Raw genomic sequence first — 14998 nt, forward strand, 5'->3', positions numbered from 1 at the left:
TTTCCCAGAGGTCTTAATGCTCTCTGGGCTCGTCCGCCTTGGAGCAGGTGGTGAACCACACTGAAACACTGAGTAAGCACATTTCTAGAAATCCACCAAGAGCTTCTGGAGTAGTTTAGTCCTCCTCAGGCTCCCCAGGTAGAAAAGGCATAGTTTGGCCATACCAGTGACTGAGGCACTAGGTTTTCCATCTAAAGCCCAGCTGGAGACCAGCAGCTGACGACAGGGGGAGTAAGAAGTCTAACTAAGAATAAGTCTCAAAGCTAAGGTCTCCAGACACTGAATAGACAGGTGAATGTGGGTCATGAGAGGTTGGAGGGACTGAGGACACTCAGCTCGATGGTTGAAAGTCATTGACATGAATCCATTCTGCTGTCTCTCCCTCAGCTTTTCCATCTGAAGCTCCTCAAAAACAAGCTGCACCTCAACAAAGTAAGTGGTATCTTTTCGAGACATCTCTGCCTCAACCTGCTGCAACGTAATCACATTGTCTGCGTGAATCAATGCTGAAGTGTCCCAGTTCAGATACAGCACTGTATATGGACAGCTGGACTCCGCAGTCAGTGTTTTGTCGATGCTGGTTGAACTGAAACAGGATTAAGTTGCTGACAGTCTAATGACACATGGGCCGTAAGAGAAGCTCACAGACTCTGTGTTGACGCTTTCACAGAGGTGGCTGCTGTGGCTGATGTTGCTGCTGAAAGATCAGAAAATGCACCTCGAGGTAAGGAAATCACACCACAGACAGGTGTCACAGTAACATGAGACTTCTGATGCTGCATGCACAACAAAAGCCTTTTGGGAGTTTACTTATTCTTATTGTATTTACTTCATCGGTTTCAGCTTTTTTCCATTTCTGCCTTGACGGCTGGCAAAGTTTTGATGGCAGCTGCTACTTCTTAGCCAACTTTCCTGAGAGCTGGACAAATGCTGAGGTAACAATGTCACAGCCGTCAAAGGAGAACAGAAGATGTGTGAAGCTTGCCCTTGGTTTTATGGTGTAATGAAATAAAACACAACTTCCTCCTCTCCTGTTGCCTTTCAGAGCTTTTGTGCTAGCTACGGTGGCAGTCTGGCCTCAGTCCACGACATCTGGGGGTACAACTTCCTCCAGCGTATGGTCAAGACGGGTGGCCACCCGTTTGCTTGGATTGGAGGTTACTACTTCCAGGTGGGAGCACATTTTTTGGCATGATGATTGCAGTATGTGTATAGTATTGAGAGTCAATTATGCAGATAGCTTGTGCAGAGGTTACAGCAGGAGCAGAAGCAGAAGAGCAGACTTTCATTTTATTCATGGGGCAGTGGGTTAAAATAGGGTTAGTCAATGAGTCCTGATGAAACTGGTTCAGACTGTGTTTGTGCTCTTACTCAAATTTGAAAACGGATGGGGTAAACTAAATTAACAGTGAATTCCTGTTGCAGGGTAACTGGAGATGGGAAGACGGTTCACGGTTTGACTATAACAGGTGGGAAACCATAAGCTCCACTGACCACTTCCAGTGTCTGCAGCTCAATTCTCAAGGTAAGAGCAGCAAGGAAAAAAAAAAAAAAACAACAACAACAACTCAGCAAAGAGAACAGACTATCAGACTGATTTCTGCAAGTACATGTGTTGATGCAATGCTGTCGCTGGTGTTTTTGCAGAGTCCAAGGGGTGGTCCAACAATGACTGTGGCATGCCGTTCCCATTTGTGTGTCAGGTCAAGAGGGTGAACTGTTAACTGCCACAATGTAGCTGTTCAAACTGTTAGTTGTTTTGTTGAGGACTGAATGAGTGTCATCTGTTGTGTGTGTTGTGTGCCAAATAAAAATCTTAATTCATGTCATTAATGTGATGTTCTTCTTTCTGGAGTTTAAAGCCATTTTGAAACCTTTGACCAAAGGTCTCAGATCCTGTTCAGATCAGACTATAAACACAGACGAATGCAGCTTAGTGATGACAATACTGACTGTCAACATTTTGGCATTGTCTGACGCCGATAATAAACCTATAAAAAATGATCAAAGAAGAAAGACAGGGGACGTGACACTTTGGTGCATGTCAGTTTGTTTTAAACATATGTTCACCCACCTGTCATCCTACTTTCACAGTCAGAGACAAAGAGTTGTTTTCAGTAAGCGCATCTACATCGCTCTAAAGATAGGTTGGCTTTTTAGTCAGACGCCTGCACAGGCTCTTCTTCACTGAGGCCGACTGGAAATTGTGGTCAAGCCAACTCTGGCAGCGCTCGTTATCGAGGCTGCTGCTGGTGATGTCACTGCTGTCTCTGTGATCTTTACCTGGATCTCCACAACCATTTGACAACATCCAGGTAACAATGTGTGGACAGGTAGTGAACAGTACTCCTTCAAAAGTCCAGAACCTCTTGGGCTATTCCACCCCTTTGCAGAGTGGTACATTCCATCCATCAGTTGGTACGTTCCAGCCTCAGTGCCCTTCAAAGGGCGGTCTGCTTTCTGTGGGTTCTGGAGCCACTGTTAAGTTGTGCTGAAGTTGTGAAACTTGTCTACGTGCCCCTTCATCATCTGTTGTTAGCGTCCATTTTTCACCCACATAATGTATATTGTAACATTTGTGTTGATTGTTTGCAAAGATGCATATTTTTTAATTTTCATGTGTTCCATGTCTGCCCATCGGCGTGCAAATAGTCGAATAAAGGGCTGGCAAGCTGCTGTGTAGAGGCAGCAATATTGGTTTGTTAGCATGTTTATGGGCACATTTGATCAGTGACTAGTCAATCCTCACAGCCAATTAGGTGAATCCTGGAACAGTATATATGTTATTAAATAGGGAAAGACTATTTCTATGCATCTGAAACTGCATTGTTCGCTTGTCAGGGCAATAAAAGGGATCTGGTTCATGTGTACTTTACTGCGGTCTGGCTCCATCTCGTGGCCTTCCTAAGCAGAGCAGTAACAATTTCAGCAAACTGATGAGGTTAGTTAGTAACAGTTGTGTGACAATTGCTGTGCTTAATGGTTTTTCTATACAATTGTTTTTTACTTTGCATAGTTTTATTATTACTTTTGTACACACACACACTCACACACACACACACAGCAGTGGAAACTATGATGTCACTGCCAATCATTTCTATTACTGCATCAAGTACAGCATCTCATTGACCTCAGTGAGGAAGAAAAGCTTGAGAATTTTTAATATCCTTGTTTCATATTTTTGATCTACAGCTAGTGGTTGTTGATTACACAGTTAAGAAAAGTTGTGATGATACAGGACATTTTCTTCTGTCTGCAGATACTCAGAGCTTCAGGGACCGTTCTCATCTCCAGTCTGAAGCTGGACTGAGACAAACTGAAGGAAAATCACACGCTTCGTCATTCTCTCTGCACTTTATTGGAAACAAATATTACATCGACAATCACAAAGAGAAGCATTTTTGTACAAAAGTCACCAATTTTTTGATTCATTTAAACACAGTGAATTTGAGAACAAACAGAAACACAACAAAGTTCCAGCTGGTTCGTCCCAGGCCCCAGATTATTAGCATGTGTGTTAACACTTGAATGGGTCTTTGGCGCAGATGAAGCGTTGACTGGAGCTGCACTGGGTGTTACTCCAACCAGCTGAAGATGGATTAAGAAAGAGACAAAAGACAAAACATAAACCCTAGAATCCAAGACAACAGCACTCTGACATTTTACCGAAGACACTGAGCCAGTCAGCACTCGGACAATCAGTGTATGACATGTCCTCAACCACAAACTCCTACTCCTACTCTTGTAAATGCTCTGATGGCATGGAGAGAGCGCCACCATCTATTCTCTGTTACTAGCTGCAGCTGCACTGACTGAGCAGTGCAGCGTCCCTCTCCAGAACAACAGCCTGGCAGGGGGAACACATTAGCTCCATGAGAGGATAACAGGAGGAAACAGGTCACAGTAGGTCAAAGTGGAGCTGATGTTTCTGTCCAGCCCAAAGTCAAGAGAAGTGTGTTGTTCCTTTGCTGTTTGTGCAAAAAGAATCCAGAGACTGAGGATGGGACTTACTGGTGCTGCGCAGGTATATGCAGGGGTTGCTTGTGACGGAGGCCTGGGTGTACCAGTTGGTGTAATAGAAACCTTCACGGTCAATCCACATCCACCGGCCCTGAGAGACAGAGGACATGACAGTAAAGAAGTGTGCCCTTATTCTCATCCAGTAGGAATTCTAGACCCTCTTTGGACCAGATCCTGGGGCTAATCTGGGCTGACGTTCATGGATACAGACCTGCAGGTTGAAGCCTCCCAGCCATGCGATGGTCTGAGACGCTGTCTTTGCGAGCCCCTGCAGGAAGATGTACTCTCTGGGGCTGGACACTGAGGCCAAGTTGCTCCCCAGGTTGTTGCAATGTTCCTGATAGACAGAGGAGGGACAGAGGGGTCTTTGTGGGTCTTATGTCACTTCAGTTTTCTCTCTCTTTTTTTCAGCTGTGAATGTGAAGCTCTTTGTGGACTGAAGGTGACAGACCGTCACCATCCAGAGATGTGTGGTGTGTGATGAATGGCCATAGTGGGCCAGAATCAATCAGTCAATCAATCGACAAACTGGTGTTGATGTCTGTTACCATGTCAGAAAATGCGCACAGTTTTCTGCCGCACAATCATTTCTGTTGTCATGACAGGAGCTCGACAGTAACCACGCTCCATCATGTCACAGGAAAAAGACACTATGCACAAGCTCACTGTCAAGGCAATGTCAGTCAGAGTGGCTGTACCTCGGCACTGTACCAGGACTTGGGGCTGTTGACAAAGAGGAAGCAGCGAGAGCCATGAGAAAACCAGTCGTCTGGACAGAAGTTAAACCGAGCTGCAGAGAGACAGAGCAGATGGAGTGAAGTTGGCTTCAATTAAAGGACACGTCTGAAACATGCCCCCCCCCCCCATCTGTTACCATTTTGACCACAAAGAGTAAGAAAAAAGTAATGTGGCCTTTACCCTCAGGTGCTGCTGCTTCATCCTCATGTGCTGCACAAACACAGAGAAACATTCTCAGCACATGGGCAACAACAGCAACAATAACAATAACAGCAACATAACTCCAGGTGATGAGATCAACACAAGTTCAGAGCTAAGGACGAGCTGACAGCCACAGAAGAGCTCTGATGCCATATTTCTGCTTCATGCCAACATCCTCACTCTGCATACAGGTCACTCTGCCATTACTGCAGAGAGCAAAATAAATCCTTATCTGGAAGAAGAAATTAGGACAAAACTGATAAAGACACACGTGACTTTTTGGTCTAGTTGTAAATCCTCATCCGGATCTAGACTGAGCTATTTGGATCATTGGTTCAGGTGATATTATCCCTGAGCTGTCAAGAAATTAAAAAGGAAGGCACACAGAAACAAGATACTGACCAGGAGGAGCAGCCATCTTTTCCTCTGGCGCCTGGACTGCTGCATCTGAGGATGAATAACATGAATGTTGGCTTTAGAAATATAATATATCCTGTGTGAGGATCCAGCTGATTTTTCAATACTGACCTGGAGCCTTCAGTTTTTCTTCAACTGGAGCTGCAGAGCAAAATAACAACAGAGTCAGTGAGTGAAAAACCCTGCATGTGTGTGTGTGTGTGTGTGTGTGTATGTGTGTGCGCTGCACATTGCCGCTGTGTGCTAACATCTTCACACAATGGCAACATGCAGATTTTAAGCAGGTGACTCTATACCATTACTGTAGAGTGCAAAATAAATCCAAGCTATTCTTTGGACTCTGCCTGCATGTGGACATAGACCATAATTAGGCCTAGGAAACAGGAATATTGTGGTCCAGAAGAAATGAGAGCTGGACTGATAAAGAAACACAAAGATTTGTTTTCAAATACTGGTTATCAGGGTAAACACCAGTTTATAGACCAGGAACCTTGGACCTGGGAGAGGCAGAGGATCAGGGACCTGCTGCTGGTCCAGCTCCAGTTTAGGAACCATAAGGGCTGTAACGGGTTGAGCTGTAAATCTTCAGTCAAGATCTGAACAGAGCTATTAGGGTGATTGGTTCAAGTGATTTTGGGGCTGTGAGGAAATAAAACAGAGAATGACACAAAAACAGGCAGCATATAGATATAAAGAGGATACTGACCAGGAGGAGCAGCCATCTTTTCCTCTGGCGCCTGGACTACTGCATCTGAGGATGAATAACATGAATGTTGGTTTTAGAAATAATCAGCTCTGATGATCTGCGTGTGTGAGGATCCAGCTGATCTTTCAATACTGACCAGCAGCCTTCGGTTTTTCTTCAGCCGGAGCTGCAGAGCAAAATAACAGCACAGTCAGTGAATGACAAATTATGTCTGTGTGTATGTGTGCTTGTGTGTGTGTGTGTGTGTGTGTGTGTGTGTGTGTGTGTGTGTGCATGCTGGCTGACCTGCAGATGCTGCAAAGAGCAGTACAGAGAGGAGCAGGACCGTCTTCATGTTGAGGATCAGGTTGTCCTGTGGAGAATATAAGAGTGAAGTGAATGAAGAGACAGAACCCAAGAACCTGTCAGGTAGATGTCGTGAGGAGCTGATTTTCAGGTTAGCTTCAGGTTAGCTTCAGGGTAGCTGAAGGTGTACTGATGGAAGGATGTGGCTCTGCCCTTATATACCCAAGCTTGGCGAGTGAAACCCTGTGGAGGGGTTACTTCTGTTCACGACTTGGCTGTTTTTCCTGGAAGCTAATAAAAGTGAGACCATAAACATCTGTGGCTGGACTCTGAACTGGGTCCTAGTCCACAGACCAGTCAACCTGGATTGGTCCTGCAGTGACAGGATGTGTGTCAGTTGTGACATTTTACAGGTCAAAACAAGTACCAGGACCTGATCCAGGCCTTGTTGGGCAATGAGGTCTTCTGATCCCTCTGGTCCCAGGTCTCCGCAAGCCTCAGTTGTCAGGGTCAGTTCTCTCTTGCTCAGGGGTCAGTTGTCTCTTTCTGCAGGGTCAGTTGTGTCTTTCTGCAGGGTCAGTTGTGTCTTTCTGCAGGGCCAGTTGTGTCTTTCTGCAGGGTCAGTTGTGTCTTTCTGCAGGGTCAGTTGTGTCTTCCTGAGGGGTCAGTTGTGTCTTTCTGCAGGGTCAGTTGTGTCTTTCTGCAGGGTCAGTTGTGTCTTCCTGCAGGGCCAGTTGTGTCTTTCTGCAGGGTCAGTTGTGTCTTTCTGCAGGGTCAGTTGTGTCTTTCTGCAGGTCAGTTGTGTCTTCCTACAGGGTCAATTGTGTCTTTCTGCAGGGTCAGTTGTGTCTTTCTGCAGGGTCAGTTGTGTCTTCCTACAGGGTCAGTTGTGTCTTTCTGCAGGGTCAGTTGTGTCTTCCTACAGGGTCAGTTGTGTCTTTCTGCAGGGTCAGTTGTGTCTTTCTGCAGGGTCAGTTGTGTCTTCCTGAGGGGTCAGTTGTGTCTTTCTGCAGGGTCAGTTGTGTCTTCCTGCAGGGCCAGTTGTGTCTTTCTGCAGGGCCAGTTGTGTCTTTCTGCAGGGTCAATTGTGTCTTTCTGCAGGGTCAGTTGTGTCTTCCTACAGGGCCAGTTGTGTCTTTCTGCAGGGTCAGTTGTGTCTTCCTACAGGGTCAGTTGTGTCTTTCTGCAGGGTCAGTTGTGTCTTTCTGCAGGGTCAGTTGTCGCTTCCTAAGGAGTCAGGTGACTCTCACTGTGGGGCAAATCTTAGACACCTTGAGACAAATGACAGCGTCTGTCCTCCTATGACAAAGTTTCCACTTCCTGTCTCTTTGCTGGTGGACAGCTGGGTTCCTGCATGTCTGCTTCCTGTCCTTACTCTAGTGCCCGTCTGTCTGAGGCGTCCCCGCTGGGAACGTCCTCCCTCCTGCCGAAGGAGCTAATTGGTTCCCACAGGGGGTCCCACAGGGCGCAGCTCTGTTCCTGGTGTTGGTCCGCTGAGGACATGGTGGCGTGATGCTGTTTCCTGGACTATGGAAGGTTCATGGTCGGGGGTGTACAATGCTGGGAAGAGCAGGCAGCGGCTGAGCAAAAGTAGTGTTTATTGTCAGGTTTTTACTGAGCCAGTCACTCATTAATTACTCATCAAAGTGCTGCTCTGTCACTCCTCCTACGTCGTTTCCAGTCTGATCTTCTGTGAAACCAAATCAGTCTCAATTCTGGTCAAGGTCAAGGTCCTGATATACTGTAGTCCTTATACCTGTCAAATACCTGAAGTGACCAGCAGTAAAGACTCATATCTGGATCAGTTTTTCACTGGGCATGGCTTGAGCTATCAGTATACAAAGGGGGACAAATCCCACCCACGTTTGAAAGACAGACACACACAGAAAGTTTTCACCAGGAAGCCATCATTGGCATAAGTCAGTTAGCTTAAACTAAATGCCTTATTTTATTTTATTTTATTATTTTATGAAAATGGAATTATAAAATAGATTAGTATATATAGTATAAAGTAGACGTGATTTCATGACGAGGGTCACACATTTACCTCTTTTGCTTCTTCTGTCACGTTTATCATTTTTGGACTCTACCCTAGGAATTCATTTTATTGACTTTTAGCTGATTAATTGCCTGTCAAGAAAATGCATGCTATCAATCATTATTTTGCTATTATAGTGCTATCAACATTATTTACTGGCCAAGTTTCATCTATATGCCAGTAACGAGTCTTTCATGAGTCACTGTCATCACACTTCTTCAATTACAACCTGACAATAAACACAATCTTTGCTCAGCTGCTGCCTGCTCTTCCCAGCATACCACAGCCCCGATCATAAACTTCCCAATGTCCAGGAAACAGATCACCATGTCCTCAGCGGACCACCTCTAGGAACAGAGACGCGCAGAACAGAGTGTTCTGTGTGAACTCTGTGTGAACCAATCAGCTCTGCTCCTCTGAGTGAAGAGCCCTGAGGGGACCTGGGACCAGAGGGCCATAGTGCCCAACCAGGCCTGGATCTGGTCTTGGTATTTGTGGGCTTGCCTGTAAAAGACACACAGTTTCACAGAGCAGTCAAACTGGGTCAGTCCTGCAGAGAGATTCACCTGCTCTGGAGTTACAACAGGACGAGGCTTGGGTGGACTGGGACCAGGACCCAGTTCAGACTCCAGTCTCATGCTTAACTTCTGCACTTGTGTGGTGGCGTAGTAACAGGAGCTCTGAACCTAATGAGCTTATGAGGATGTGGGTGTCCCTCAGGGGAATATGGGCAATTATGTCTCTCCTGTGGAAGAGGTTTTCAAAACAGCTTTGGGCCCCATCTCGATATCAGAAAAAGCCAAAAGCTAATAGGCCTCATCACCGAATCCAGTGTTTTCAGGAGGGAAATGTGACAGAACTGAATCAAAGATTGAGACAGAGCAAGAAAATAAATCAGCAGCATGTGCTACATTGTTAAATTTCACAAGTTGTCCGATAATAAACACAGTAGCATCACATATTTAATCATTTGTTAAGTTGGTCCCCAGATACTTCACCACATGAACAGGTGAGCCATTCCAGACACACAATCTCCAGGAAATAGTTTTGATGGTTTTACAATGGTTTCATTTCAGAGGACAGATATTAAGGTGGTTCTCAGGTGTGGCCATGGTTCAGAAAAGGCCAATGACAATCAATTTTATTGTTTATTGAATAACCTGACTTTAGCCTTCTTGCCCTACATTACTCAATTTGCTGTCTTGACATTTTCCTTATTGCCTGTTTAAATTATAGAGCAGGAAGTGGGGGGCGGTGGGATTTTCTTTTTATTCGATGACAAGTGAATCATGGGCATCATGAGTTATGGGCAGTGACACCATGCCCCCTGAAGGAGAAACCATGACAGTGACAGGTGTGGGGCATCTTCAATGATTAAAAAAATCACTGAAGATGTATGTTGTTTAGTCATTCCACCCTTGAAAAAAAAAAAAAAAAAAAAAAAAAATCAAATAAATCATTAAATGTCCCAAATTAATAACATACATGCCAATGATGAATGTATGTACATTTATGAAAACACAACCACTATATATATTTATATAGTTTTTATTGTGTCACAGGACATCTTGACCTTGATAATGTGAGGAGCAAAAAGAAGAAATAAAAAAGAAGAAACTTTTTATTGAAAATACATCAGATGTTTTATTTCCTGTGGCTTTTTGTGGGGTCTTCAACAGTCTATGATACAGCTAATTTCAGGAATGAAAACAGAAGGAGTCTCTGAATATTCCACAACAGAGTCACACTGGTCTTGTGGGAGCAGGTGGCAGTCTACTTGGAAAGGCCCTCTGGGACTGAGAGCTGCACTGGAGACTCTGTCCTTCACAGGAAGCTCATCACTGTCCCCTTCTTTCCAACCTGGTGCGGCTGCAGCTCATGGAACTGAATCACAATCCTGTCAATTACACGAACAGAACACCAGTGAACATTCATCACTTGCCAAATGCCACCAGAACTTCCTGCACACTAAGTGTAGGGGCTTCTGACACTAAATCATGTTGTCAGGAGTTTGCCCCATCCAAAGAATTACCTGACAATAGGCCCAGATCTAGGTATCAAATGACAAAAAATGTGATATGATTGAATTATGATAGACAGAAAAATACTTTTTTAAAGCTATATTGTGCCATCTTCGCTGTTTTTATTAAAGTTGCAGTTGCGGAGAGGGGCAGCAACGGGCCACTGGCTGGATTGAGACCTGATCCACAGCAGTCTGGTGTGACCAATACAACACTGATCACTCTGGTGTAGTTTGTTTCTGTCCCAGAGCTTCTGTTTTCACTTACTTGCAGCCAATGAGGAACAAAAGGATTCCCAATGTGGGAACATTACTGCAAAATAACTGAATCAAAGACTCTGGAACCAGAAACTGCACCCGACCCAGTGAAAAGGACCCTCTCGTGTTCATTCATGGACCTGGTGAGCTAAAAATTGACTATAATTCTGTTTTGTATGTTTAATTAATCTTCAACCAGTTCACAGAGATGAACCCCCAAAACTATTCTAAGCCATATATTGCACTTTCAGTTTATTCAGTTTATTATTTATTATGTCCTTCCTTGTTTTGATGCACAAATGCTACACTGGCCCAACCCATTATGATCCTCTTCCTCCTTATCTGACCTTACCTACAGTTATCTGCCAACATGCTGTCATAACAGTTGGTATCACACAGTGAAGGCCAGATAGACTCTTTTGTGTGCTTCGGTAACAAAAACAGCTAGTGTAAAACTCTAAAAGGCTTGCTCCACCCAGCCATGCAGCCTAGTTAGTGTGTCTGTTTACAGCCACTCAGGTCAGTACACGTGCGTCATGTACACCTGTCAACTCTGCAGCTGTTTCCTGCAGAGCAGATGAGTCATTACTTTGAATGAAATACAAAGAGATTCTCTGATGCTCGTTCTATTTAAATGTGTAGTTTATGTTTATGAATTACACAGCATAGACCTATTGGGTTGTTTGTGCAAATGTATACACACTTTTCTATAATACTGAGTTCGGGAGTGTGACCCCCATCTCTCTCTACCTGCAGTGGCAGCCACATCTGCCCTGAGGTTATCTGGTGAGTGACCGCTCAGACATGGCTGCAGTGTCAGAAGCTAAGCCCACCTGTCTTCAGTCAGACCCAGTTCTTTGGTCAGAAACTCAAACATCTTGGCGCTGTGGGCCTTGTTCTTCTCTGCGGTGTCGGTCACACCGATGGCTGACACTGACAGCATCGCACATGGAGAGCAGGAGCCGGCTATCAACATGGGAAGGCCCGGCATCACCACCACGTTCATCCTCTGGAAGACAAGCACCATGAAAACTTTAGGGAGGCTGTTCCCAGGACAACAGGGTGTCAGACCCGGACCTGAACCTGGACCTGGACCTGAACCGAGACCACAAGGAAGTCTGAAACAGGATGCTGCGACAGCTCAATGGAGGAAGAGTCCTTCCTGTCATCAGGTCAACAGCCTGTAAATACAAACAACTAGCCCTTGACAGGGAGCACCATCAGGACCTGCCGCCATGTTTGATGCCAATCCAACTTGGCAAAGCAGCAACTCAAGCCATGCCCATCTGCCCCACAACGCCCTAACAGAGGGCCGCAGGATCCCCTGGACGTAGTCCCCCCGTACTGGACCCACCCTGACCGGATCCTGACCGGATCTTGACCTTCCGGTCACAGTGGGAACGAAACTCACTGCTTCCGGTTTGCCCAAAGCGGCCGCGGCACTGCTGCTCAGCCGCCGGACCAGGTCCTCCGGGAGGGAGTCGGCCGGCAGGTTGGTCTGCAACGACACGAACGGCATCTCAGGGCGGGATGTGCTGACTGATCGGAACCGGACGAGACACCGCAGCCAGCAGACGACCTTCTTCTTTTCCGGTCTGCGCCTTCAAAATAATGGTGCTACCGAGTGGCTGCTGATAGTACGTTTTTCCGTTTCAAATCAAATCTCAAACAAAATATATAATTTTAAAGCTGAATAAACTGATCTGCGTTAAACAAACATCTTAAGTGTGTGAAAGAAAAGATAGTTCCTTATAGACCAGCAGTCTGATTTATTTAAAAACCCTGAGGATCATGAAGAAGAAACTGACTCTGAGATGACGGTTCACTGGAAAAAAGCATTTGGGTGTTGTTGTTGTCTATGTTTAAGTTCATTTATTGATTATGTGTGTGTCGGCTCCCTTTTATGAATTTGTGCAGCAGCCTCTAACACTTGACGGTTTCATTCTGAAAGTACAGCACACCGGATGTAGTCGCGTGACCTTGACGTAGCTGAACAGTCACGTGAGAGCAGTGAGGCCCCTGAGTCCATCACGCACACCAGACTGACCGTATATTCTGAAATCCACCTTTTTCAAAGCTGGAATAACAATACTAATAATTAAAAAAATAATAACATAAAATAAAATAAAATAATAAGAGGCTATTGGTTTCAATTTTCTGTTTAGAACTTGATGACTGATAAGTCCGCACCCTGAGACATGTCCCAATACATCCATCCGCCATCTTCACACCTGGCTGGTGGCAGAGTAGTGAAACAGTCCAAGGTAAGTGTGTGTAAATGTCCCCTCCTTCACACCACTGATTCAAATAAAATACCAACATTCTGTGGATAAAACAACAATAACAACAACAACATGCTGACAAAAAGATTTATTAGATGATAATGTCTGTAATCCAAATCCTCTGCCAGCAGCTGTCAGTCATTCTGGACCAACATGTTCTCTGAGGTACAGGTCAACTTTATGTCTACAACATATCTACAGTCTGCCTTGTGGCCAGCATCTCTCAGCCATGATGGCTGAGTGGTGTCCTTCACACCAGGGACGTCACCCCTAGAAGAAAACAAAGAAGCCGATGTGAGAATCACTGAAATTAAACCGTTATTTTGTTTGTTCTTTTGCAGCTTGTCTCCGTCTATATGTATATATATATATATATATATATATATATATATATATATGATTAATAAAAATTTTACAGGGGAGTATTTTCATTTATCTCAGTTGTTGTTCCTTCAACAGGAGTGATGTTATTAATGGGTGGTCGCATGGAGGATCTGCTGTGTCTGCTGAAGCCTGACTGGAGAGCAGTAACATGGTCAGAGCAGTTAGTGGGAGGTGTGACACTGGCCACCCTGCAGACTCACCGTGCGAGTACTTGCATTGTTTGAGTGCCTCATTGAAGCCTTCACACAGACTCAGGTCATTTTGGTTGGTGGCACAGTCCAGGAACCGTTTGACCTCCAAGTGACAGGGACCCACCTGGGCTGGAGCCGGGCGGGGGGGTTCCTGGAGACACAGCACACATTAGACATGTGAAAGGAAACGTGTCAAACAAACATTTTTATATTACAGATAAGGAAAGTGAAAGTTCACTTTGGATCTGAATCTCCTCCTTTGCAATAAAAATGATAATAATCATCACACATACGCTGACAACAACGGCAACAGGTCAGTGAACTAGTGTACACATAGTTTCACTTTCACCATGTTGAAATGTTATTATTACTTTGGTAACAGCAGACAGTCTGTCTGTCTGTCTGTCTGTCTGTCTGTCCTAGATGCCAGCTCAGTCCAGGTCTATGGTGACCCTAATCTTACCTGGGATGCGGGCTTGGCTGGCTCTGTACTGCTGCTGCTGCCACTAAAGGCTCCTGTGAGGGCGCTGCCGACGACATGGCCCACGGCTGAACCCACGGCCACCCCCGCTGCTGTGGTGGCCATCTGTGCCATGAGTCCTGGCCCCTGGGATGAAGCAGGAGGTGGTGCCAAGGAGGATGGAGGAGGGTGGGCTGGAGCATGGGAGGCAGCCGAACTACAGAGAGAGAGAGCAGACAGACAGAATTAATGAGTACTGGCTCTAAAAAGTGAGACTGAGGAAAAACAACGACTGAAGAGGCCTGAGGCTCAAACGAGACACGCGCTCTTGGACCTGGGGGGGGGGGGGGGGGGGGCTCGTGTCGTCACCCTCACTGACTGCTGTCAAAAGTCACACGAGCTCAGTCCACATGCTGGACGGAGACTTACCTGGCTGGAGCCGACGGACGGCTGCGGCTTCCTCTCACCATGATTCACACCGCCGTCAGGACGGGGACAGAGGACGGGGACGACGTTGTGAAACACGCGCACGCGCTGACCTTGCGCGCGGTTCGCCTGCTCCTGATTGAAGTATCGCGGGAGTGGACGTGTTGTGGGCGGGACGCACGTCCACCTGCTGGAGAGGACAGCTGCTCTGCTTCGGGGAAAGTTCAGTCCGCAGTTCGTTCGTTAGGAGCCAGGTTCAACATTTTTTTTTGTTTTTTTGCATTGCTTTGAAAAGTGGTAGAATATGTTAAAACGCGAGAAGAAGAAGACATCAGCCTAGCAGCATTAAAAATTATTTCCACTTCATAGTTTTCACAGTGTATACTGTGAAACTGTGATTGGTTCGTTAAATACACATTTCTTTGTTACAGAACTCAAACGCATGACGTGCAGCTGAATGGACATTTTTGTAACTCCATGAAAAATGGGTACATTAAATAAACTTCAATTGCATAATGTTTTATATCCCTAAAGAGGAATAAAAACACTTGTTGCTGAGTGAGGTACAGTTG

General features: G+C 45.5%; 4 protein-coding genes across 5 annotated transcripts; 1 reads left to right on the plus strand and 3 right to left on the minus strand.

Annotated features, from left to right (window-relative positions):
- Nucleotides 1-759: 759 nt before the first annotated feature.
- LOC115049505 (ladderlectin-like) lies at nucleotides 760-1820 on the plus strand. Its single transcript, XM_029511767.1, has 4 exons — nucleotides 760-935; nucleotides 1046-1171; nucleotides 1426-1525; nucleotides 1648-1820. The coding sequence occupies exons 1-4, from the start codon at nucleotides 762-764 to the stop codon at nucleotides 1722-1724; spliced, it is 477 nt and encodes a 158-aa protein (XP_029367627.1). The 5' UTR covers nucleotides 760-761; the 3' UTR covers nucleotides 1725-1820.
- Nucleotides 1821-3517: 1697 nt separating this feature from the next.
- LOC115049101 (ladderlectin-like) lies at nucleotides 3518-6416 on the minus strand. The gene is made up of 8 exons (XM_029511076.1): nucleotides 6368-6416; nucleotides 5488-5517; nucleotides 5362-5406; nucleotides 4939-4968; nucleotides 4719-4810; nucleotides 4232-4357; nucleotides 4012-4111; nucleotides 3518-3588 (listed from the first exon to the last, which is right to left on the minus strand). The coding sequence occupies exons 1-8, from the start codon at nucleotides 6414-6416 to the stop codon at nucleotides 3518-3520; spliced, it is 543 nt and encodes a 180-aa protein (XP_029366936.1).
- A 3521-nt stretch (nucleotides 6417-9937) lies between these two features.
- On the minus strand, nucleotides 9938-12268 carry ddt (D-dopachrome tautomerase). 2 transcript variants are annotated; one of them, XM_029508012.1, is made up of 3 exons: nucleotides 12038-12268; nucleotides 11517-11692; nucleotides 9938-10302 (listed from the first exon to the last, which is right to left on the minus strand). In XM_029508012.1, exons 1-3 carry the CDS (start codon nucleotides 12200-12202, stop codon nucleotides 10230-10232), a joined length of 414 nt encoding a protein of 137 aa, XP_029363872.1. In that variant the 5' UTR covers nucleotides 12203-12268; the 3' UTR covers nucleotides 9938-10229. The 2 variants fall into 2 exon arrangements, with proteins under 2 accessions (XP_029363872.1, XP_029363880.1); XM_029508020.1 differs by having other exon boundaries at nucleotides 10159-10302; nucleotides 12095-12268.
- Nucleotides 12269-13038: 770 nt separating this feature from the next.
- chchd10 (coiled-coil-helix-coiled-coil-helix domain containing 10) lies at nucleotides 13039-14470 on the minus strand. Its single transcript, XM_029512987.1, has 4 exons — nucleotides 14430-14470; nucleotides 14004-14217; nucleotides 13550-13691; nucleotides 13039-13235 (listed from the first exon to the last, which is right to left on the minus strand). The coding sequence occupies exons 1-4, from the start codon at nucleotides 14468-14470 to the stop codon at nucleotides 13216-13218; spliced, it is 417 nt and encodes a 138-aa protein (XP_029368847.1). The 3' UTR covers nucleotides 13039-13215.
- Between the last annotated feature and the right edge of the window lie 528 nt (nucleotides 14471-14998).

This window comes from Echeneis naucrates, chromosome 1 (assembly GCF_900963305.1).
Source record: "Echeneis naucrates chromosome 1, fEcheNa1.1, whole genome shotgun sequence".
In the NCBI taxonomy this organism is placed as follows: domain Eukaryota; kingdom Metazoa; phylum Chordata; class Actinopteri; order Carangiformes; family Echeneidae; genus Echeneis; species Echeneis naucrates.